General features: G+C 36.5%; 1 protein-coding gene across 2 annotated transcripts in view; it reads right to left on the bottom strand.

Annotated features, from left to right (window-relative positions):
- Nucleotides 1-243: 243 nt before the first annotated feature.
- Nucleotides 244-23,434, bottom strand: part of LOC134679218 (lysozyme-like) — a 39,759-nt gene continuing 16,568 nt past the window's right edge. For both annotated transcript variants that reach the window (XM_063538113.1, XM_063538106.1), the window contains exons 3-5: nucleotides 6,500-6,560; nucleotides 1,099-1,231; nucleotides 244-378 (exon numbers count right to left, since the gene is read on the bottom strand). In XM_063538113.1, coding sequence (XP_063394183.1) covers nucleotides 249-378; nucleotides 1,099-1,231; nucleotides 6,500-6,560 — 324 coding nt within the window. In that variant the 3' untranslated portion in view covers nucleotides 244-248. The remainder of the gene's footprint in view (nucleotides 379-1,098; nucleotides 1,232-6,499; nucleotides 6,561-23,434) is intronic.

Here is a 23,434-nt window from a genome sequence, read left to right as displayed (position 1 = left end):
TTAATGTGGAATATATAGTCGGACACACATATTACGTTCTTACCACTTTCATTAAAAGAAGGTTCTATCGTTAAGCTAATTTGTTTTCGTTATATCTTTCTGGCACCGGAGTCCCAAGTCGTACTGTAGAGAAATATAAAAAAAAACGGGCAAGTGCGAGTCGGACTCGCGTTTCTAGGGTTCCGTGCATAAGTGCGACTCACGCTTTACTGCACATTTCTAATTTGTGAAATAAAACAACGATTGCATTAAGCGTGTATTCCATACACTTGTCTGATATATGGGGTTTTGCTTCTAATCAGCCGTCTTCTTTTCCTGAGCCTCTCAGAGTAGAGGTCTCTCTCGGGGCTCGACCGCGGCGAACTCAAGTCTGGACATCTAGAAAATAACATTTCGATCAGGCGGGGTAAGAATAAATAAATAAATATAACACATCCTTACACTAATTATCTTAGTCCCACAATAAGATTAAGAAGGCTCATGTTGTGGGTAGGTACTAAGACAACGATACTAGAGTTGCCACGAATATTCGCGGCAACTATTCGGTATTCGGCCTATCGTTATCATTACGATACACAGAGTAATTTTGTTGTCTGACTATACTCTGAGGGGTGAATAGGTAGATCATACTGAACAACTTTCACTATTGGGCCAACTCCGAAAACGCAAAAGAAATCGGCTGTCTCACACATTTCAGCAAATTTTATGTCAGTGTATGGAATAGCATTTTTTGTCAATTCTTTAATTCAAATAAAGTATTCCGAACTACTGAAGAGAACATGACAAAAACATACAATACACTCGAAGACACCGAATATAATTTTGCTTAAGGCCTAAGCACACTGGCGATTTTCGAAAGATTTTTTTTTGCCACGATGCGCGTCGATCTCGCGACGAGCGCATAACAACGATCTTGCCGCGATCACGTAACGATATTTCAACCAAAGCTTATATTTTTACAAAGTTTCCTTAGTATACGCAGTAAATTCGTTACAATAACTCTCCCGCAAATCGCCAGCGTGATAAGTCTTAAGTTTTCCCGTAGTGCTAGGGGAAAAAACAGTTTTATGGCGATACACGCGTATACACCTCACTTACTTGTATATTTCCTTTGTGATGGTATCGTCGTTCTTACACCGCACGGTCCACTGGTGCCAGTATTTGAAGCCTTCTTTGTGGAAGATGTCGACAGCGCACGCCGTGTCGTCCGCAATATCGTCGTCTAGCAGCGCTGTAAACAATTTAAAATATAAACAATAAAAGTTTCTATCTTGCTTATATATTATTTTATCAAGATAAGTTAAAAAATAAATTACAAAGGGGCGTAAATTAGAAAGAAGCAAAATATTTGCAGCATTTGAGAGATTATAGTTCATCGGTTAAAGTTATTATAAAATAACTCATTAATCAAAATTTTGAAGCGATTTAATTTTAACCACATTCTCGAAAACATTTAAACATCCATACTAATATTATAAAGGCGAAAGTGTGTCTGTCTGTATGTCTGTTACCTCTTCACGCTTAAGCCGCTGAACCCATTTAGTTGATATTTGGTTTAGGGACAGTTTGAGTCCCGGGGAAGGATATAGGATGGTTTTTATGTCGGAAATCATCCCTGAAGAGAGTGCAAAGGGGGTTGGAATTGAAAGAGTTAATGAATTGCCTAATAATTGAAGTAAGCAATGCGCGAATTGAATAATTGCTATTAGCATTATGCAGGCGCTGTACTTTAGCTGCTGTCACTAATTCCACGCAGACGAAGTCGCGAGCAAAAGCTAGTATTCTATATAATTAAGACTCACAACACTCGAGTTCTATACAGTATTATATCATCAAAAAGCGCAAGATATTACCAATTGAACTGTCTGCACAGTTCATTTACAAACTATTAGGGAATAAAATGAACGATCGCCAAACCATCGTAAAGTAAGATGAGTCCCGACTCGACCACTTAAATAACACTAGAAGGCGAGAAACTAACTCAGACCCGGCTAACTTAAACCGACATTTTACGAGCCGCGGTCGCATTTAATTTAAGAATACAATTTAATACCGACGTTTTCTGGCGCCCTGGTACGTCAATCTAGAAAGTAATGAGAATCAAAGAGATGGAGACGTTAAATCGCATTTATGAATACGAGTACCAAGCAGTATCACAGTCGCATTTTATCACATGTTATGCCATGCGTCACTTTCGCATTTACATATTTGTAAGAACGTGACAGGCATATGGTGACAAATGATAAAGAGACGACCATCTTAGCCCTACAGGCGAGGTGTTAAATTTTTATCACGTGATAAATGATAAATACATTAGACAATTCGAACTAATAAAAAACATAGACTCTGGTCTTAATAACTTGGCAGATACTTGGCAGTAAGAATGAATACAAGCCCTGTAAGCCCTGTAAGCTACATATTTGACGTAGAACTTGGCATGAAAACTTAGACACACTTCTATAGAAATAGATGTAGCTCATAAAATATTAGTGTTAGAAATTGTGTCTGTAAAGAAAATAAGATGTTTTTCTAAGTAATGCGACATACTTGTCTGCGAAAGCGTCGTTAGGTACTGTTGAAATATTCTAACTTATAAAAATACGTATAAATTTGGCAGTAATGGATTCGTAACTTTTTAAGACAATATTTATAAGTGTAGAAATATATCAACGTCAAACTAATTTTAATAAATATACTTTCAAAACCACGAATTTTTAAATATATTTTTTAACGGTTGCAAACCGTATACAGAAACATTTTCAGACCACATTCTTTGTATTTTTTTTTTACGGTTACAATTACAATACACATTCTTTGTAATATGATAAACGAAACATTCTTTGACAATCAGATTAACCTCGTTGTAGTGTCCTTTTAATCAAGCAGACTGGCTGACTCCTGATCGCATAATCCGAAATGCTTGAAGTCCAAGTACAGATTGAGTACTCGAGTGTTCAGATACTAAAAATGCACAATCGTTATACAGGAACTAGGTTTGGAGAAATCTCGGATTTAAAAGTAACAGGTAAAATATATCATGCGTATTTTTAGGTGACGTACTTAGTAGGTTCTTGGGGCCCGATTCGGATTTTGAAATAGACATCTATTAGATAAACATCTTTTAGACATGACCAAGATACGATAACGATATGCATAAGATCTAACCTGTCAAATTTGACATCTGCGCGATTCTGGAGATACTCTTGAACGATTTCCTCAGGATATGACTTAGAGATCCAATTCACATCTAATAGATATCTTACGCTATCTTACGCTATCTAACGTAAAAGTGACATCGGTTGCCCGAATTGCGCTGCAAAAGAGAACTAGTTGATATCTAAACTATAACGTATCTAGAATGGATCTCTAGTACATGTCGTCTCTTGTGAATATCTTGAAGTTCGAATACGGCAGTTGGTCTGTCTGCTGTTACATTCTAACCCCCTTAAGGAGGTGACAGTCCATTTCCAACGACAGCTGCACTACTGTTCATTTTACTATGGAAATTGACAATAATACCGACGCCTTCATACTAGTAGTGCAGCTGCGGTCAGAAATGGAATGTTTCCATTATTCATAAAACTTTACGGGACTGATTTTGTAAAATTATGTTTTTTCCATTTCTTACATAAGTCAAAATGACAGAAAAGGGCAAACAATGATTAGGTGATTGAGGTTTGTAGTGCGTTAATGAATAAGGGGGTAAAAATACAAGTGAGTGTAAATATTTTAATATAAATGTCTCACTAAATTTAATTTCGAAACTAAGCTTTAAACCCACTATCAAAACAACCGAAAAATACTCACAATATAAAAAATACTTGCAAGCGGGTATTTAAAATACTTCACTCAAAATCTCGCATTTTAAACCCGTCGTAATTTTACGACTCGTCCCGTGCACCGGACGTAAACCGGATCGTAAACCGCCGGAGACGGATTGTTTGTTTGTGTGTGTGTTTGTCGCCGGTTGTTAACTGCAACTTTTTTACGTCTGATAATGTTTACGGGTCGCTTCGTGAAGTTTTTAATTGGAAGACTATTAAACAAACTGTTAGTTTACAAAGGTTTGATATGTATAGTTAAAAGAATGTAAAAAACATTGGATTTTGATAGCGTCGGGTGGCAACCAAAATTAACTAAGTACTATCAAAAAATTAAAGTAACAATGTACTTTATTACACTTGTAACACGGTTTATTGTCCAATAATTTCAATGGTGTTAGTGACTTTTGCTTGTCACCCGACGATAGGTAGGTAAGCTTTTTCTGTTAAAAAGTGTATATCTTTTCCAATTTATTAACCGACTTCCATTTCATAGAAGGAGGAGGTTCTGTATTCGGTTGTGGCTATTTTTTTTTTCTATGTACGTTCACCGATTACTCCGACATCCGTAGTCCGATTTGAGTAATTCTTTTTTTGTTTAAAAGGAGCTACCTCCGAGTTGGTCCCATTTTAATTTGGTTCTGTTCTGATGATGGGATCCATGAGGAATTGAGGGAACTCCTCAATTTTTAAAGGCACATGCATGGTGATTTGGGTGTTTTCTTAAGCAACTCGAGCATTTTCTCCCGAAAACCACCACTTTGATGAAGTAGAGCTGATGATGATGATTGTTTTGATGATAATGATGATGATTTTTTAAATGTACTATGTTCAGCAATTACTCCGGCACCTGTGATCCGATTTGAGTAATTCTTTTTTTGTTTGGAAGGAGTTACCTCCACGGTGTTTCCGTATTATTTTTGGTTCTGGTCTGATGATGGAATCCATGAGGAATTGAGGGAACTCCTCAATTTTTAAAGGCACATGCATGGTGATTTGGGTGTTTTCTTAAGCAACTCGAGCATTTTCTCCCGAAAACCACCACTTTGATGAAGTAGACCTGATGATGATGATTGTTTTGATGATAATGATGATGATTTTTTAAATGTACTATGTTCAGCAATTACTCCGGCACCTGTGATCCGATTTGAGTAATTCTTTTTTTGTTTGGAAGGAGTTACCTCCAAGGTGTTCCCGTATTATTTTTGGTTCTGGTCTGATGATGGAATCCATGAGGAATTGAGGGAACTCCTCAGTTTTTAAAGGCACGTGTAAAGTGATTTCGGTGTTTTCTAAAGTAACTCGAGCATTTGCTTCCGAAAACCGCCAATTTGGTGTAGTGCAAGTGTAGCCAAGTGTAGCCTTACCACGAGTTTGACATTGACATATTCGCTAAGTTAGCGACGCTAACGTCTTCGTAACTTACTATTTATGCATCTCGCTCGCACTAATATGCCAGTACGAGCGAGATGCAAAGAAAGTAAGTTACACACACGCTAGCGAGTAAATCAATGTCAAACTCTTGGTAAGCTGGTAAGGCTACTGATTGGGGGTTAGGGTTAGGAGTTAAGGCGAAGCGAAGTTAAGGGAATGGCGGTTGAAGGGCTGCTGGTTCAGGGTCGAGGGGTTCATGGATCAGGGGTTGATGCCCTGTGAGGTAGAGTGATCGGGGAGTTGAGGGATTGGGTCAGCGGCGGGGCGGAGGATGGATTTAATGTAGTGACAGGAATTATAATTTCCCAGACGGACTCGAAAAAATTCCTGATTAAGTACATATTTATTAAAGTAGGTACACGAATTTAGTATTAATCATGATGTTGTTTTTCATTCATGCGTCGCGCACTTAACAATGCGTTAAAAACTAAAAATGGAAAAATAAAAACTTTTTACAAAAAAAAGAAAACCGACTTCAAAAAGGATGAAATAAAATATTATCCTTTTTAAGTCTATGCGTTACCAACTGATATGTTTGAAGTCGGTGCCAAGCCAAGTAGTAACAATACCCGTCAAAAATAATCAGCTTTAAACCCCATTAGAACTGTACTAATGAGTATTATAAATGTGTAAGTAATTCTGTCTGCCTCTTTGTCGCCTTTTCATGGCTAAACAACTGAACCGCTTTAGGTGAAATTTGGCAAGAACGTAAATTCCTTGATTTGTTTTATATTTTGAAATGTAGTCATCTGAATAAGGGACGGGAAATAACTCAGTCCCAATCCCACGCTTGCGTGCCGACAAATATGGTACGGACTGTACCAAGAAGGTTTGATCGTGTGTTTTTAGGTACAGTCGACGTCAAAGATATGTTTACACTTTTGCACCGTACTCCTTTGTAATATAAGACGAAAAGTGTAAACATATTTTTAACGACGACAGTACCTACAGAAAGTACGTTCATTGTCGTCGTGTAAGGCAATCCAACGTAAATCATTATAGAATCGCACCAAAATCATGGTATGCTTCAAGTTGGCTTGGCACCGACTTCAAACATATCAGTTGGTAACGCATAGACTTAAAAAGGATAATATTTTATTTCATCCTTTTTGAAGTCGGTTTTCTTTTTTTTGTAAAAAGTTTTTATATCTATTATAAACAAATGAAATTTACACTGGAACGTAATTGAAACATAGATATATATTGTGCTAGACAGCATTTCTTCTAATAAAATCTATGCTTACATTCACAGGCGATGTTGCACTCTCCACCTTTCTTCCCTGATCGGCACCAGCGGCTGGGGATCTAAAAAACAATAACATTAGTGAGCTTGACATGCCATACTGTATTCAGACATACCGACGACCGGTCGGGTCTAGTGGGTAGTGACCCTCACCTGCCTATGAAGCCGATGGTCCCGGATTCGTATCCCGGTAAGGGCACTTATTTGTGTGACGAGCACAGATATTCGTTCCTGAGTTATAGTTGTTTTCTATTTATTTAAGTATTTTGTAGTATATTGCCTTATTGAGCTTACGTGAGACTTAATAGTCAATTTGTGTAAGCGTGTCCCTATAATATTTATTTATTTTATCTATTTATTTATTCCATGGTATCATTTGGCGTTTGACTTTGTACCCTCCCCGAATAAATATACCCCCTTAATAACTAAATAAATCCCCTTAATAACTACCCCTAAAATTTGGCCTCGTGATCGTCTAGCTAACAGTTAGGACCCCTCGAAGTGGACCGCGGAAACCTAGATCCTTTAATGAGTGATGCTAATTTTGGGAGACTGGTTTTAATCGTTATAATGACCTATCTAGATTTTATTGAAAGAATATCTAAAATACTAAAATAATTTATTACGTAACTAAGGAATAATTGTAACCATTTTATTTTATTATGAAAATAGACAATTCTACGAGTTTTATAGCGTAATGTAAGTGTCATTAGAAGAACCAAAACTAGAATGATATTGAAGTATGCCGCATATATGATAAAATAAATATAAAAAAATATTTGTTGATAAAATCCTGCTACGCCTATTAAGCTTTCGGGATAACGTCGGAGCAGCACTCTTGAGTTAAGCTCATTTACACCCTAGCATTTCAAGGTTAATTAAAATTAACTATCATCTTCTAAACGATGTGTGATTAATCACACGTGCTGCTTCCAAACGGCCGATGCAGGTCGGAAAGCTCTTAGTCCGATTACAAAATCAATCGAATCACCTAGCCTACCATTTTAGCCGGAAGGGCTATGACCAACACTTCCGCAACCTAAGCGCACCTAAATGATGATGGAAAGAAGTGTCAAAGTATCCATCAGTCATCAAAGTTAATCTTTTTTACATTCAAAAGCTAAGGATACGAATCCTTTAATAATCCAATTTCCCAGAGCTAAGAGTATAAGCAGTAATCTGATTTTTAGAGGTATAAACGAAGTACTAAGTTTATTTGCTAAAAATTAAGCTTATAAGACTAAGAATATCAAGATGAGTAAGTATATTTAGCTCGAAATACCCTCTAGATTACTTCTGCCTGCCAGAGGTTCCCTAAAACAAACCATTCTTCGATTTTCTATCTCAGAAAAGTCTGTGTTCCTAAACCCTGCTTGATATTAAAGAATTTGATTTGTATATACCTTAGAACCTTGATTACAATACCCAGTACTTCATTTCTACTCCAGAAGACCAGAATTGTGATAGATAAAATTAAAATAATACCTTTTACCCAAATAAGTAGGAGATTTAGATTATTAACCACCTTATACCGCATGATTTAAAATAATGATACCATATTTCAAGTCCTTAAAAGAGAAATATATACCAACCTAAAAGAAACCCTATATTTAGTGTATGATTCTACCCTATACCTACACATGGGCCCTAATCTAGTATATTCAAAGCACAGATCGCACTTACCATTGACCTAATGCTTTGTAATATACACGAGTGTGTGATCCTACGATAATCTGTAATCATTCGGCAGGCGAAACCGAGAAGGCAACCTACAGGCCGGTGTGATTGTGTCCCTCCATGGCGATTTGCACAAAGGCAGGGTGGCAACATGGATAACACAGGTCCCTATAGTGTCTATGAATGGTATAAATAAATATATTTAATATACAAGGTCTCCAAATACTGTAGGTTTCAAATGAGCAGAGGTTACCCTCAATGGCGCGCACGTGACGCCCTCATTCTAGTCTAGCAGTTGGGCATTGGAGGCCAGGAAGGGAGAGATATTTTCACTATCTATGTTGTTAAAAAGATAGTGCCAAGTTAACCCTTATCTTGGTAACAAAACGACTCCTAACCGTTCCCCTTTAACACCGCAAGGTGGAGAGCGATTAGTCGGACAAACTGTCAGTCCAAGCAATGATCTGGCTTTAAAAATAGCAAAAAGGTATGAGAATATCTAAGTTTACTTTTACAAAAAGAACCCCACGCAAAATATGAAATTCCCTCAAACAACTGCCATTCTGAATCCATGCTTTGTAACGGTCTTTTACCCCCAAAGCTGAACCCAGAAACACAGTATAGAAAACCGTATTAAGTACCCCCAAAGCCAGAGACACTGTTAGCCCAAGATCGGAGAATGAATAAAGTCCTCTAGCAACGCCCGCTCAGCCTTATATAATATCCAAATGGCGACAAACGTTTCTAAGTTTCAAGTAAAAATGTCATATATCCCTGTTTGTTTACTATCTGAAAATGCTTATTCCCTGCATATTAATACACATAATCGTTTAATGCTAGCAAGATTGAGGCTAATAACGCAGTCATAAAAATAGCGACATGATCCTCTTAGAAGTAAAGATCTTAAATCCTTGTTTGTTTACTAAGCTATATGCCCTAGTCATTAAAGCTCATAATCTGCCAAACCCAACGGAACCATTCCCGAACAATAAGATCATAAAAATGGCGACTGAACCCATACGAGAAAGATTTTAATTCCTATTTTATTTACTTAACCCTTATGTCCTACATATTAACGCTCATGACCGATTAATGCTGATGAAGTAATTTTTCAACGATACCTACGCACACATTCTCAATAATAAACAACCAAAAGTATGTTTGAGCTAACATTTTTCCCTTTATGATTCCAAATAATGCGTCCGTACCGAAATATTTTCATGTTTATTATTATAATAATGTATTAAACATATAATAGAAGTTAATTATTTAATTATTGTAACTTGTTATCTACCTCACGCTTTTTGAATTTTGCGGTTTAAAACGACACCTAGACGTCACCACGCCAACACCCGTCAATGTCAACGACCTCTCTTACTGTCAAATGTTTTCGTAAACAAATCCTTGTCGTTATTTTTGTTTTCACTAAGTCAATTAGCAATTAATTTAACTGTGGATACATGTGATAAGGACTAGACTATGAAATCAAGTGCTTTTAGTTACCTTTGTTTAGAAATTCAATCAAAATCGTGAACGTAAACACACGACCGGCAAGAAAACTCCCGGAAGCTTTCCTTCAGCGTTAAAATGTAAGTTTTATATTGATAAATGAGCTTAATACTATGTAATAGGCATATGGCCAGTCACATCCGCCCCCAATTTAAGTGTTTTATGAATTACTTCAGGAATTTATAAAAAACTTCAATTTCCCCTAGATAAGTCGGATAATTTCCCTCCCTTTTTAAATGTGTGGTGTGTTTTCCAATACTAAATGACTGTAAGCGACTCAGCTTTGAAATTAGGCGATTAGAACTCTGTCAATGAACCATGACCGCTTTTTCCCCAGCCACCTCGCTTCACCAAGAATATCAGGTTGTGAATCTGATAAGCTAATAGTTAACTCGTCCTTGCCAGCTTACCCCGGTGCACCGAGTATTACTCTTGTCTCTACCCTTTGCGCCGCACACTTCCGTAGAAGAGCATAAGATGAGGCAGCAAAAACCTCCCAAGCGAAACGAAGAGACCTTTAATTTCTATAAGTACGAAGCTTTCAAGCTCCATTGCCAGAATTCAAACCAAATATCATTGCCCTATCACCCTCAGCCACGTTTTCTTGGTGCGTGTCTTATACTTGAATAAAATATACCGACCTTTAAGCTTGTTTGGGTGTGTTTTTTTTTTCATTAAACAAACTTAAAATTGACACAATTATGTACCTCAATATGGTACATCAAAATTATTTTAACCTAAACCTAAGAACCATTTGATTAAGTAGTAGAAAAATGATAATTACGTATAATAATGAAAACAAAAAAATATATATATATTTAATTAAATCTTGAGTAGGGCCTCGTCCTTCTAGACGCTCACGGCCCATGATAATATGTCTAATGTCGAATATATCTCATCCAAGACAAGGTGTGTAGAATTCGTAAGGGGTTTATTACCTTGTAGAGTATATAGCCACAAAATAATACCCATTTGGAACGGGCCTTAATCCAATGGATTCTAACCTACTGATAAAAAATTTCTGGCTATTTGCGTATTCCCCGCCCCCCTTTTGTTTCCCAGCAAAATCCGACAAATCTAGTCTGGATTACCCTTTAGCCTTTGTCTATCTGCATCAATCCAGTTTCCCAAAGCCAGTACATTCGTCCACTAAGCATTTTAACAATCATCATACATCTCTTGTGTAAGGCCTCATAACTTTAATTTCTCAATGCACACAATCTTTTATTCCTCCCCAACTACGCTATCACACGATTCATACAGACAGCCAATGCTCTGATAAGTAATCCAAATAAAATAAAAATAATTTTAAGTCTACATGTTATTACATTTAAACTAAAAAAAAACAACCCCTATCCCGTTTTGATTCAATATTAACCTTTTAATTTTATCCCTATATGATAATAAAAACATCTTTTGGCACTTATCCTGAGCCTACCCTTTAATTATTTTGAGCCTGAATTGATTTTTAAACAAAATCTGGCAACATTAACTTCAGGAATTTTGTTTGCTATTTATTTTGACCAAATATCGCCAGAATCGCTCCCGAGATCCCCTTTAAGTCAGTCCAACTACCCCCAGCTTGGCGTTGATAGTACGCTGCCACGTATGCGCCGACCGATCCCGTCGCCTGATGTAGTATTAGCAACCTACCGTATATGCTGTAAAACAACAAACTAAACATTACACCAAATAAAAATATCTTAAAAATATACAACAATAATTTCCCTTTACGAAACATTGGCTTAATTTTATTTGATCTTAACTATGTACCTCATATTAAAAATATTAGAATATAATAAAAACCGTTTTGAAATTGTCATACTTAAAGAGAGGCCTATGCTCCACAGAAAGCGTCAAAAAAAAACTGATATGATGATGATTAAGTCTTAAAATTACATAAATTGTGTACTGATCGTTCATAAGTTCATAACTTCCTCTTCTTTCTTCTATCCGGAATATTGTATGTTGAAATTCCTCTTGCGTCTTGAAATTCCTGTCGGCAGTTCTTAGAAAGGCTGTAAAAAGTAGCAGTGATTGTTGTTACTCGCGATCTCTCTAGCAGCTAAAGACTTCCTCTTCTTATCTTCTACAAATTGGAAGCACAGTCGTCTTGTCACGAATACCCAGTTGCCAGCGAGCGATGTGACTAAAGTAGCCAATTATCCCGAAATTTCACTATACTCTGTATTCAAACGCACGTTAACTCACTAATTTGATCATACTTAGCATAAAACCCGAAACATAATAATATCAGACATCTATATTTCTTAGGAACTAAATAGGTGTTCTTAATCTACTGACCGTAAATCGTTCATTCATAACTCCATCTTCAGTTTTTATTACTAAGCTACATAATATCCAAAACAACTTAGAAAAGATAGTAAGAAAGATAAGACCACCAAATAAAAATAATTTAAATAAATAAAGCCATAAAATGGTCCAAATAAAATTGCAAAAGTGTCTAATTTATTAAAACCAATTCACAAAAAAAATGAAAAATTAACACGCTTTCACCATGCGGGATTCGAACCCACGACCACTAACATCTAATTCTCGTACTACAGCCCACAGTCGAGACCACTAAGCTATCTGAGTGTTAACTAGCTAGACAAATTTAGCAATCACCCTTTGAAATTATTTTATTTTTTTAAATGTCTTGTCTTACAAATATAATGAATAAGTTTTTTCCATTATAAGATAGAAAGCTAAAACGGTACGCAAATGTCTACACATATATACAACCAAACTTCACGAAATTCTTTGATAAACGCTATTAATCGAGAATAATGTAGATATAAAAATCAAAAGAGCAATTCATTAGAACTTTGGAACGTTAGAAATATTATATACTAGCTGTTGCCCGCGACTTCGTCCGCGTGGAATCTTATCTTCAACATTTTACATCTTTAGTACCTATAATTTTCATATGCAAGTTGTATGAAGTTTCAAGTCAAGTGGATTTTGATGTTGGTTGCTGAAATTACTTTTTTTGTATTCTCATAATAGGTACCTATGCCCTTATACAAAGATTCAAGTTCGGCACTCACAAAATATCTGATCTCCATACAAACTTTCAACCCCTTTCTCACCACCTTGGGGGATAATTTTAAAAAATGCTTGAATTAGTTTTCATATTTTTTTAATTTAATTCCTTTTTTTTTTGCACAAAGTTCAAGTTCCTAGCTTAAAATAAAATTAAACCCCAAGACGAACTTTCATCGCCTTTTTAATCCCCTTAGGACTTGAATTTCCAAAAACGTTGCAATTACTTTTTTGTAATCGGCTAATATGTCTTTCTAAGAAGTTTCAAAGCATTTGTAATGGATTCAAACTTTGAACCCCACTTTAACCCTGCTAGGGGATGAATTTTACAAATCGCTGAAATCACTTTTATTGACATCTAATAATATCCCCAAATACAGAGATTCAAATTCCGCGCTCGAAAAAATGTATGATATCCATACAAACTTTCAACCCCGTTTTCACCACCATAGGGGATGAATTTTCAAAAACGCTGATATTAGTTTTCTTGCATCTTAATTTAAAACGTTTTTACAAAGTTTCAAGTTCCTTGCTTAAAATAAAATTTGCACCCGCAGACGAACTTTCATCCCCTTTTTAGCCCCCTTAGAGGTTGAAATTCCAAAAACGTTGCAATTACTTTTTTTTGTAATCGACTATTACGCCTTTCTAAGAAGTTTCAAAACCATTTGTAATGTATCCAAACTTTCAACCCCTTTTTAACTATGTTAGGGGATGAAATTTACAAAACGCTGAATTACTTTTCCTGTCTTCTAATAATATCCCTAAATACAAAGATTCAAGTCCCACACTCGAAAAAATGTTTGATATCCATACAAACTTTCAACCCCTTTTTCACCACCTTAGGGGATGAATTTTCAAAAACGCTGAAATGAGTTTTCTTGTATTTTAATAATATATCTTTTAATGAAGTTTCCAATTCCTTGCTCAAAAGAAAACTTTAACCCCATACAAACTTTCATCCCCTTTTTAACCCTGTTAGGGGATGAAATTTACAAAACGCTGAAACTTTTATTGTCTTCTAATAATATCCTCAAATACAAAGATTCAAGTCCCGCGATCGAAAAATTTTTGATATCCATACAAACTTTCAACCCCTTTTCCCCACCTTGAGGGATGAATTTTCTAAAACGCTGAAATTACTTTTCTTGTATTTTAATAATATATCTTTTAACGAAGTTTCAAATTCCTAGCTCAAAAGAATACTTTAACCCCATACAAACTTTCATCCCCTTTTTAACCCTGTTAGGGGATGAATTTTACAAAACGCTGAAATTACTTTTATTGTCTTCTAATAATATCCCCAAATACAAAGATTCAAGTCCTGCGCTCGAAAAAATTTTTGATATCCATACAAACTTTCAACCCCTTTTTCACCACCTTGGGGGATGAATTTTCTAAAACGCTGAAATTAGTTTTCTTATTTTTGAATTTGATACGTTTTTACAAAGTTTGAAGTTCCTAGCTTAAAATAAAATTTGCACCCGAGGACGAACTTTCATCCCCTTTCTAACCCCCTTAGGGGTTGAATTTCCAAAAACGTTGCAATCACTTTTTTTTCTTATCGGCTATTATGCCTTTCTAAGAAGTTTCAAAGCATTTGTAATGGATTAAAATTTTCAATCCCTTTTTAACCCTGTTAGGGGATGAATTTTACAAAACGCTGAAATTACTTTTCCTGTCTTCTAATAATATCCCTAAATACAAAGATTCAAGTCCACCACTCGGAAAATTTTTTGATATCCATACAAACTTTCAACCCCTTTTTCACCACCTCAGGGGATGAATATTCAAAAACGCTGAAATTATTTTTTTTGCATTTTAATAATATATCTTTTTACGAAGTTTCAAATTCCTAGCTTAAAAGAAAACTTTAACCCCATACTAACTTTCATCCCCTTTTTAACCTCCTTAGGGGTTGAATTTCTCAAAATCGCTTCTTATCTCTTGTACACTTTATAAATGCAATCTGGTGTGCAAATTTCAACTTTCTGGCTTTTGTAGTTTCGGCTCTGCGTTGATGAATCAGTCAGTCAGTCAGTCAGGACACTTGCATTTATATATATAGATTAATAAAAAACTACAAATTAATAATAGAAATGAAACCAAAAAAAAAAAGCTGTAATCTCTAGGTGCGTCCGACTGAGATTTGAACCCGCGGTCTCTGCTTTGAAAAGCAAACGCCTTAGTAACAAGACCACAACGTGCCTTGACAATTGGCTCTAAATTCGGCTTCAGTTAGCTTTCGCTATGTGTCACTCATTCGTTTTGATGATTCTATTCAATAAAAGAAATAGTTTGCAGTAAGTTGACTGACAGGCCCCTGTCAATGGTTGAAGGGCAAAACGTGAGATAGATGTATGTGATGACAAGACTGTACTGCTTTCGATGATTGTCAAAACGCTTTACCTGAAATTAGCATAGCTATTATTCATTCAATATACGACCATACATGTATGCTTTAAACGTCTATTTTTCCATATTGTTCAGATATATTTGACACGTTGACCGCTTAGATACCAGTGGTTTTTTGACAGCTAAGGTATCAATGATTTGTTGTAAGTGTAGAAATTAATGAATAGCGACTGTTAAGATATTTGTGACATGTTGAGCGCTCACAAGTAATTGCTACCATGACAGTCAACAACTTTTTGACAGTTTAAACGTTTACCGCTCTTTGAGCACCTGGAGAGTATAGCGACTTCTGCTGCTGACTGTATGAGGGCGCCGAAGGAGCCCGGCTTTGGAACGCATTCAGCGCGCCACGTGCGTCGGTCTTAGCCCGACATTTTTGAGTATGAGGGTGCCTTCGGCGCCCAACTTTGGCAAGCGTACAGCGTCTCACGTACGTCGGGTTACGCCCGACGCTTTGAGTATGAGGGAGGCGCCCGGCTTTGGAACGCGTACAGCGTATCACGTACGTCGGTCTACGCCCGACATTTTTAGTACGAGGGTGCCGTAAGCGCCCGGCTTTGGAACGCGTACAGCGCGCCACGTACGTCGGGCTACTCCCAACGCTTTGAGTATGAGCGCGCCGAAGGCGCCCGGCTTTGGAACGCGTACAGCGCGACACGTATAGTTCGTAGGTTTCAAACAGAGCCCGACGGCTAATCCTATTGTCTATTGTTAAGTAAAACCGCACGTGCTACTTACCGTACACGTGGCACGGCGGTTTTACTTAACAATAGACAATAGGATTAGCCGTCGGGCTCTGTTTGAAACCTACGGACTATACGTCGGGTTAAGTCCGAAGCAGTGCCGGATTAAGATATTTTGGTGCCCTAAGCATTTCTAGACCATGGTGCCTCCTCTCCCTATTAGGGTCATTAAGATTACTTTTTTTTTTTTGGTATATTGAGTGAAGTTCGTTGCAACATTACAGCTGAGAGTGGTAATCAGTCACATCATTTTATCACGAAAATTTACAGTGCCGCAGCAGTAATGTTGCAACAGAGTACCTAATGCTGCTGCATTCGCCACCCGAATGTCACCTTTATCATATCTCAGGTGAGAATGTAATTGAAAATGCGAGCGAAGCGAGCGGGAAATTTTTTCGTAATAATAACGCAATTTGATAGACAGTTGTACATTTATACTTTTAGTATGGAAATCAGTCACATCATTTTATCACGAAAATTGACAGTGCTGCAGCAGTAATGTTGTAACAGAGTAATGCTGCTGCAGTCGCCACCCAAATGTCACCTTTATTATATCTTAGAAAGTAATTGAAAACGCGAGCGAAGCGAGCGCGAAAATTTTTCGATATAAAAACGCAATATGATAGACAGTTGTACATTTTTACTTTTAGTATGGAAATAAGTCACATCATTTTATGACGAAAATTGACAGTACTGCAGCAGTAACGTTGCAACAGAGTAATGCTGCTGCAGTCGCCACCCAAATGTCACCTTTATTATATCTTAGAAAGTTATTATAAATGCGAGCGAAGCGAGCGCGAAAATTTTTCGATATATAAAACGCAATTTTACTTTTAGTCCCAAACAGGCGCGAATCCAGGATTTCATACAAACTTCATACAAAATTGACAGTACTGCAGCAGTAACGTTGCAACAGAGTAATGCTGCTGCAGTCGCCACCCAAATGTCACCTTTATCATATCTTAGAAAGTTATTATAAACGCGAGCGAAGCGAGCGCGAAAATTTTTCGATATAAAAAACGCAATTTTACTTTTAGTCCCAAACAGGCGCGAACCAGGATTTCATACAAAGAAGGGATGGGACAGTTTTCTATCAGCCTAGCTTCGCATAGGGCTCGATATTTAAGGGTCTCAGCGAGGTTGTTTTCATGCATAAAAGATGCAAGAAAGCAGAGCTTGGAATTGACCAAGTGAATTGAATTGGCGAAGTGTGAGCAAGGCAGTAGGCCCAGCTGCGAAAGAGGAAAGCTTGGATTTGGATCCACGCCCAAGTGTAATTAAGGCAGAAGATCAACTTTGCCGTAAGGCAGAAGGCCTCGCATAAGACCTAACGCCGAACCGCAAAAGAGTGGGTTGAAATCGAATCTATGCATGTAATCACGACTCTTCTGCTACCGATTGTTTCCCAAAGAATTACGCGCCATTATTTTTGCAAATTAGCTTTTGGACAGCTAAAAAAAATCGTGTGGTAAAAACGATGTGTCTGTCCCTAATTTTAAAATTTGTTCTACTTTTTCAACCTGGCATTTTGGTGCCCCCCCTCAACGTGGTGCCCAAGCACGTGCTTGTTTTGCTTATTGGTTAATCCGGCACTGGTCCGAAGGTTTGACTATGGCTACGGCTTTGGTAAGCGTACAGCGTGTCACGTACGTCGGGCTAAGGTTAAGGCATTCAGAAGTTAAGGTGTAATAAAGAAACTCAGATAAATAAATATATACCTACATTCAAACACGAACGCTGAAAACACAATACACGTTCTCTCTCTTTTTTTCGGGTAGTCGTGAAAAAGATGGCACTGTGCAATTAGGGGTAATTAATTTACTGTCGTTTAATTTTGTTGTATATTATTAAGGGTCGGTTGCACCAAACTGTATATATCGTTAAAGAGTTCGCTAAATTTTTATGTATGGAAAGTTTCATAGTAAAGGGCCGGGGCGCCGGCTGACGATGATCAGTCTGTCAAATGTGGTTGGTGCAACTGGCCCTTAATCGACATAATTATTCAATTAAATTTGTTGATGTCCGTACCCCCTCATCTAAACTTAGAGTTAATTTGGCAAAAACCTTCCTCGGTGGCTATTCATGTCACTACCGTATCAAATTCAGCGCCATCTGTTAGTTTACCAGGGTACTCAATAGTGGTAGCACATATTTGAAAAAAGTTTGCCCCTCCTTCCTAAGTAGCGCCATAAGATTCAGGGGCAAACTTAAATCAAGCGAGTGTTGTGGCTACCCCCCCTTTTAAGGGTTGTATTTTTATAGCCTATAACCTGGCCGGAGATTTTCTCGACAGATTAGTAAAGTTTGCATCAAAATCCATTCAGCCGTTTTCACGTGATGCGCGTTCAAATAAACAGACAAACAGATAAACAGATAAACAGATAAACAGACAAAAATTCTAAAAACTGTTGGAACGTGTTCTGTTATCAATTCTAAGTGCCCCCAGCCAACTTTTTTCCAAATATCTTCCATGTACAGACTTTTGACCCTCTACAGCTTTATTATATGTATAGATTAATCATATATAGTGTGAACAAGCGATAGCATAATATTTCATATACTAAGATAACCTATTTGTACCAGGTTCGACAAAATTTTGTACTCACGTGTTAGATGCACATTCCTTGATAAATATAACTATTTCCACAACTTTTACACTTGACAAACTTCACTCACTACACTATTTCACTATTTTAATATAGATTTACTACAGGAAAACACATGATTATTGGTTTGTTTACAAAATGCACTCGTTACTTGCGGCTACAAAATGCACATAAAATAACCCAATTTTCACTCGAATACGCGTTTGCACTCATTTATGAACCTTTTCCGGGATAGTATCTACATTTATTTTCGTTCAAAACACTATCCATTTCATTTTATCACTGCCTCATACCACAATTTCGTCGAAAACAAAGTTGTTTTTCGACATATTTTATTTTAACACGATTTGACTAGAAAACATGGTCCTAGCTTGTTAATATGCACTTCAGTAAACCTCACTATGATTCTTATTTGTCTCACACTTCGAGCAACACCGGCTTCCGACACGTCGGAAGGGAGGGGCCCAAGCGATATCTCACCGTACAAATCTTTCTGCCATTTTTCGCGGGGGGAAAGGTGCACACAGTCGCACTTCTCACACACTTACATACAAAATCCAATCTGTAATGACGACACAAATACATAGAAAATGACGCACGTCAAAGACAAATCTTGCAAATCTCGATCTCTTTTTGTGTACGGACGAGTGACGAGTGACTAGTGTCACAACACGCACACTAACACATTTTCGTTGAAGTATGTCATTGTATTCTGAGAGATGAGAAGTCGGATTTGTCGCTCGACCGATCCGCAATTTGTACTGAGCGAGCAAAATCGATAAATCCAACAATTACTTGAGACTAAAATATAATAATTGTATTTAAATGTAATTTAACGTATGATATGTAAAATAAAATATTACATGTGAAATGTAAAACTTTCTTTTTGTAAATTTGATGTCCCCAACCTCTTTTTATAACAAAAAACCGAGCAAACAGGCATTTTTGTGCAGCAGTGTTCACGCGCGCGTCTGGACTCGGTCTAGTGAAAAATCCAAGTGCAACTAGTTTTATTACCCGCGCTAGATTAGATTGACGTGCTAATCTTGTACCTCGGCAGAGGGGAAGTAGTGCGAATGCCGCCTCCCTTCCGTGTTGCTCGAAGGTCTCACATAAAGAATTCCATTATTAAAACCAATCTACAGTCTTATTTAACGATTACAAGTACTTTAAAACAAAAACAACTACTCCATGTTCAAAGTTCCGAGAACTGTCAAAACTTACAAAGACGTATTTTCTTAAGCTATACTTGGCAAACCGCGTTCGTCACTAGCAAAAGCGGCAAACTTGAAAGTGTATGCGTGAAAAAACTGTTTTTCATTACAAATAACTTAACCTCGCACATTATGATGAATTATATTTTATTTTATGGATTTTTAGAACTAATCCTTTTATCTATTTCTAATGTCTAATGATATACGAATAAATTTAACAATAACTCTTCAATAATTGTTTTTGTGAGTAGCAACACTATTACGATCGTTATCTATTTACTTTCCGATATCTATGATCTTCCGCCAGATGTACTATACACGTGCGTCAGTGAGAGACAAAACATACGTAACTGCACAAGACTGTGACAAGGACAAACAACAATAGCGCCTTCGCTGTTACTCCTACTGAAAGATACATAAGACTATCCCGTTCTGTCGCCTAGTGACAGTAGCGCCACCATTCGTTTTTACAAACGGACCTCCGCGTGCTTACGCAATGCGACGAAATTCAAAAACACGTTCTAAATGCCCCTACAATACTCGAAACACAACCTACGCAATTTGATCGGGTTCATTTATTTACCTATGAATGAATTTTAGTGAACTCAGTAAGTTTCCAATAAATTACGTGAATAATGCAAAATTGAAATGAAAACCCTTATATATTATCATCTAAGTTTTTATTTTTATGAAGAATGATTTGAATGATAAAACGTATTTTTACAGTGTGAAAAACTAAATAATCAATCTATTGATTGATCCAAACCATAAGCTATTCTAGACTGAATGTTCTACAACTTCTACATTTGGCGATCTGAAATTTTGTCTATGGCAATTTTACCAACTGTCAATCTCCTAAATTCCGTTGTAGGTTGTATTTTTTTCTGCAAAAAAATGCTTTAACAAATATCCAGGCAAAATTACATCACTAAGCTAAATTTAAAGATAGTACGTTAAAAAGAAAGTCTCCGAGAGCGTCCATAATGATTTCCATTTATCGAAGAACCTACAAGATGAAGAAAATGGACTTCAGACCTTCACACGAATTTTCTTCTACTTATTTCATACTAACTAAATGGTCAGGGAACCTAATGCCCGTACTTCTGGTCCAGCGTACTTATCTACTTATTTATTTTACGTGCCTAAGTATCGACAATGCGAGTGTGACAGTGTCAGTGAAATAAATCCAAAGTTGGGAATCGTTTGTACAAACAAGGTAAGATTATGTTCTTGCTTCTTCTTTAGACAAGTTACTGCCATCAAGACCCTGTTAAATACACTTGCAAATCTGCAACCAGGAAAGAATTGTTCGCAATTTGACCTACCTATCATTAAATTTGTTTTTCTGACTAACTATATCTGTAAATGACTAGCTGTAGTTTCTTTACTTTCAACATTCTACCTTATAATACTGACGACTAGTGAATTGTATTTCCTTCTTTATACTCTTTATTCAGTAACATAAACGCATTTCTTCTTTATAAATTAAAGAGAACAAAGTAAAATCTGTATTTAAAAAAATGACGTGTTGATTTTCGTTTTACACTGTCTAACCTAAAACATACTGTTTGACCTCCACTACACTATTTATATTACAATAAGATTTAATAGCTATGTTTGATGTTTCAGTAAGCTGACAACTACATTAAAATGATTCTCCGGTGCTTGATATATGAAAACTGTTACCGAAGAGAAATAAGTAGAAATTATGGCGTGGAAAACTCCATTTGCTGATTTTGAAGAATGTTTCCTGACCCTTAACAGTAAGTATAACTACCCTGTTACCATATAAATAACCTTAGGCTTGCCCTTACTGTACTGTGAATTTTAAACATTGTCGTTCTAAGAGATGGTTCGGCTAAAATTATTTTTCCTGAAATAAAAGTGTTTCGAGCTTGGAAATACAATATATTACAAATATCATAACTATATCATAACGTCAGCTAAAATAAGCCGGTTTCTTTGCATGTTAATGGCAATTGATGATAAATATGTATTTCTCTCTTGAAAATGACCCCGTAGATGTTGGTAACTTAAACAAAAATATGTGAACATAAACCTGGACCTACCATAATTATTCCTATTGTTGCAATAAACCTTACTGTTATGTATAAATAATGAGTGCAGGTTTTGACATTTGTGTACAAAGTGTGATAGCTATGAAAAAGCAGAACCTGTGAACCCAGACCAGTACATGTATAACGAGCATGTGAGATGTACAATAAAGAGTATTGTATTGTATTGTACATGTGCTTGGACCCCTAAACTGAGAGTTATATTACTTACTATGTATGTTTAATTTTTCAGCAAACAAAACCAACTTGATGGCTGTCCGCTACCGCTAGTAGACATTGACAAATTCTCACTGTTGCCCACAAAGGCCCCTCCGAGTGCTTCGACACTACCCTAGTAAGTATAAAAGCAATTTCTAGACTTAATCCTACTTAGAAAATAAATAAGTTGAAATTTTTCCATTTGTTCTACAAAAAAAAACTTAAAATTTTTATTTTTTCTGTTTTCTTAACTGTGAAGACCCTACCTGTAGTAAATAATAAACACTGTTAATGAGACTTATAAATAGATTTTCTTAAATATACCCTACATTAGCCAACTTTTCCATAAATCCTGTTTCAGTGTTACCCGGAGGCTGACTTTGTCCCGGAGTGTCTATATACCTGCCTTTACTGTACATCCGCTGACTGCTTCCATTTATGACAGGTATTTCATCTCATTACATAAATACATAACTCATTATAAACTAACCAACTCATGATTTATGTTGGACACTAATATTTCAAATGCTTGAGCGGAGAGTTCCTGATGAAAGAGTGATGAGTTGAAAACTGTGCTTAGCCTACATGCCCTATTCTAAATCTGTTGACTTAATCTAGCTTATTTGTTACCTAACTATAGAAATATGTCCCGCAAGGCAACTATTCTCAAACTTTTTTCTTGAATTTTTGAAAAATATGATGTACTGCCTACTTTTGTATTTTAAATTCTCCTTCCATGGATGTATTTATGCCTATTTTTACTATATTATTATTTTGACGATAATATTGTTGAAATTCTGGAGAGCACATGTAGTGCTGTACTTAACACCTGTAATAATACTATGGATTGCGACAAATAAATGATTATGATTATGTACCTGACAAACCCAGACTGGTCTTGTTGAAGTACCCACTTATTTCAATACACTACACATGCATTAAAAATAATATCGCGCCCCCGCGAATGGATGTCTTAAGAAAAATGTTGACGTATTGCCCAGCTAAAACTGACTCTAAAGAGAAGAAAATCTAATGCTACTTATGCTACTTGTTTTACCTGAATTTACTAATGTATTTGCCTAACTTATTTCAGCCTACCAAGACACTGCTGATACATGAAGACTCCTGCTTGCTGGCTTCATCTCAAGAATGTTGCTGCAAAAATGGCTGCTGTCTACACATAGAGAACTACAGAAAAAATTGAACCCCCCGTTTTTCTTCACGTTAGGTAGTTTAACCAACTGTATACTATTATTTGTCCACAATCAAACACGGTTTAGAAGTAATGTCAGTAAAACAGTCCTGTAATCCTAGGCAACGATGATGATGATGATATACCTTTGTATAGTACAAATATGCTTATGTATGCCCACTGCTAACCCAGGTGCTTAGCACACAACATATCCTTATCAATTTTAATGAAATTTATTGTGTAGCTTCAAAAATGAGTGAGG

The sequence above is a fragment of the Cydia fagiglandana genome, chromosome 2 (assembly GCF_963556715.1).
Source record: "Cydia fagiglandana chromosome 2, ilCydFagi1.1, whole genome shotgun sequence".
Taxonomy (NCBI): domain Eukaryota; kingdom Metazoa; phylum Arthropoda; class Insecta; order Lepidoptera; family Tortricidae; genus Cydia; species Cydia fagiglandana.
Note: the sequence above shows the minus strand (reverse complement) of the source record. Positions and strands in the feature narration are given on the sequence as shown.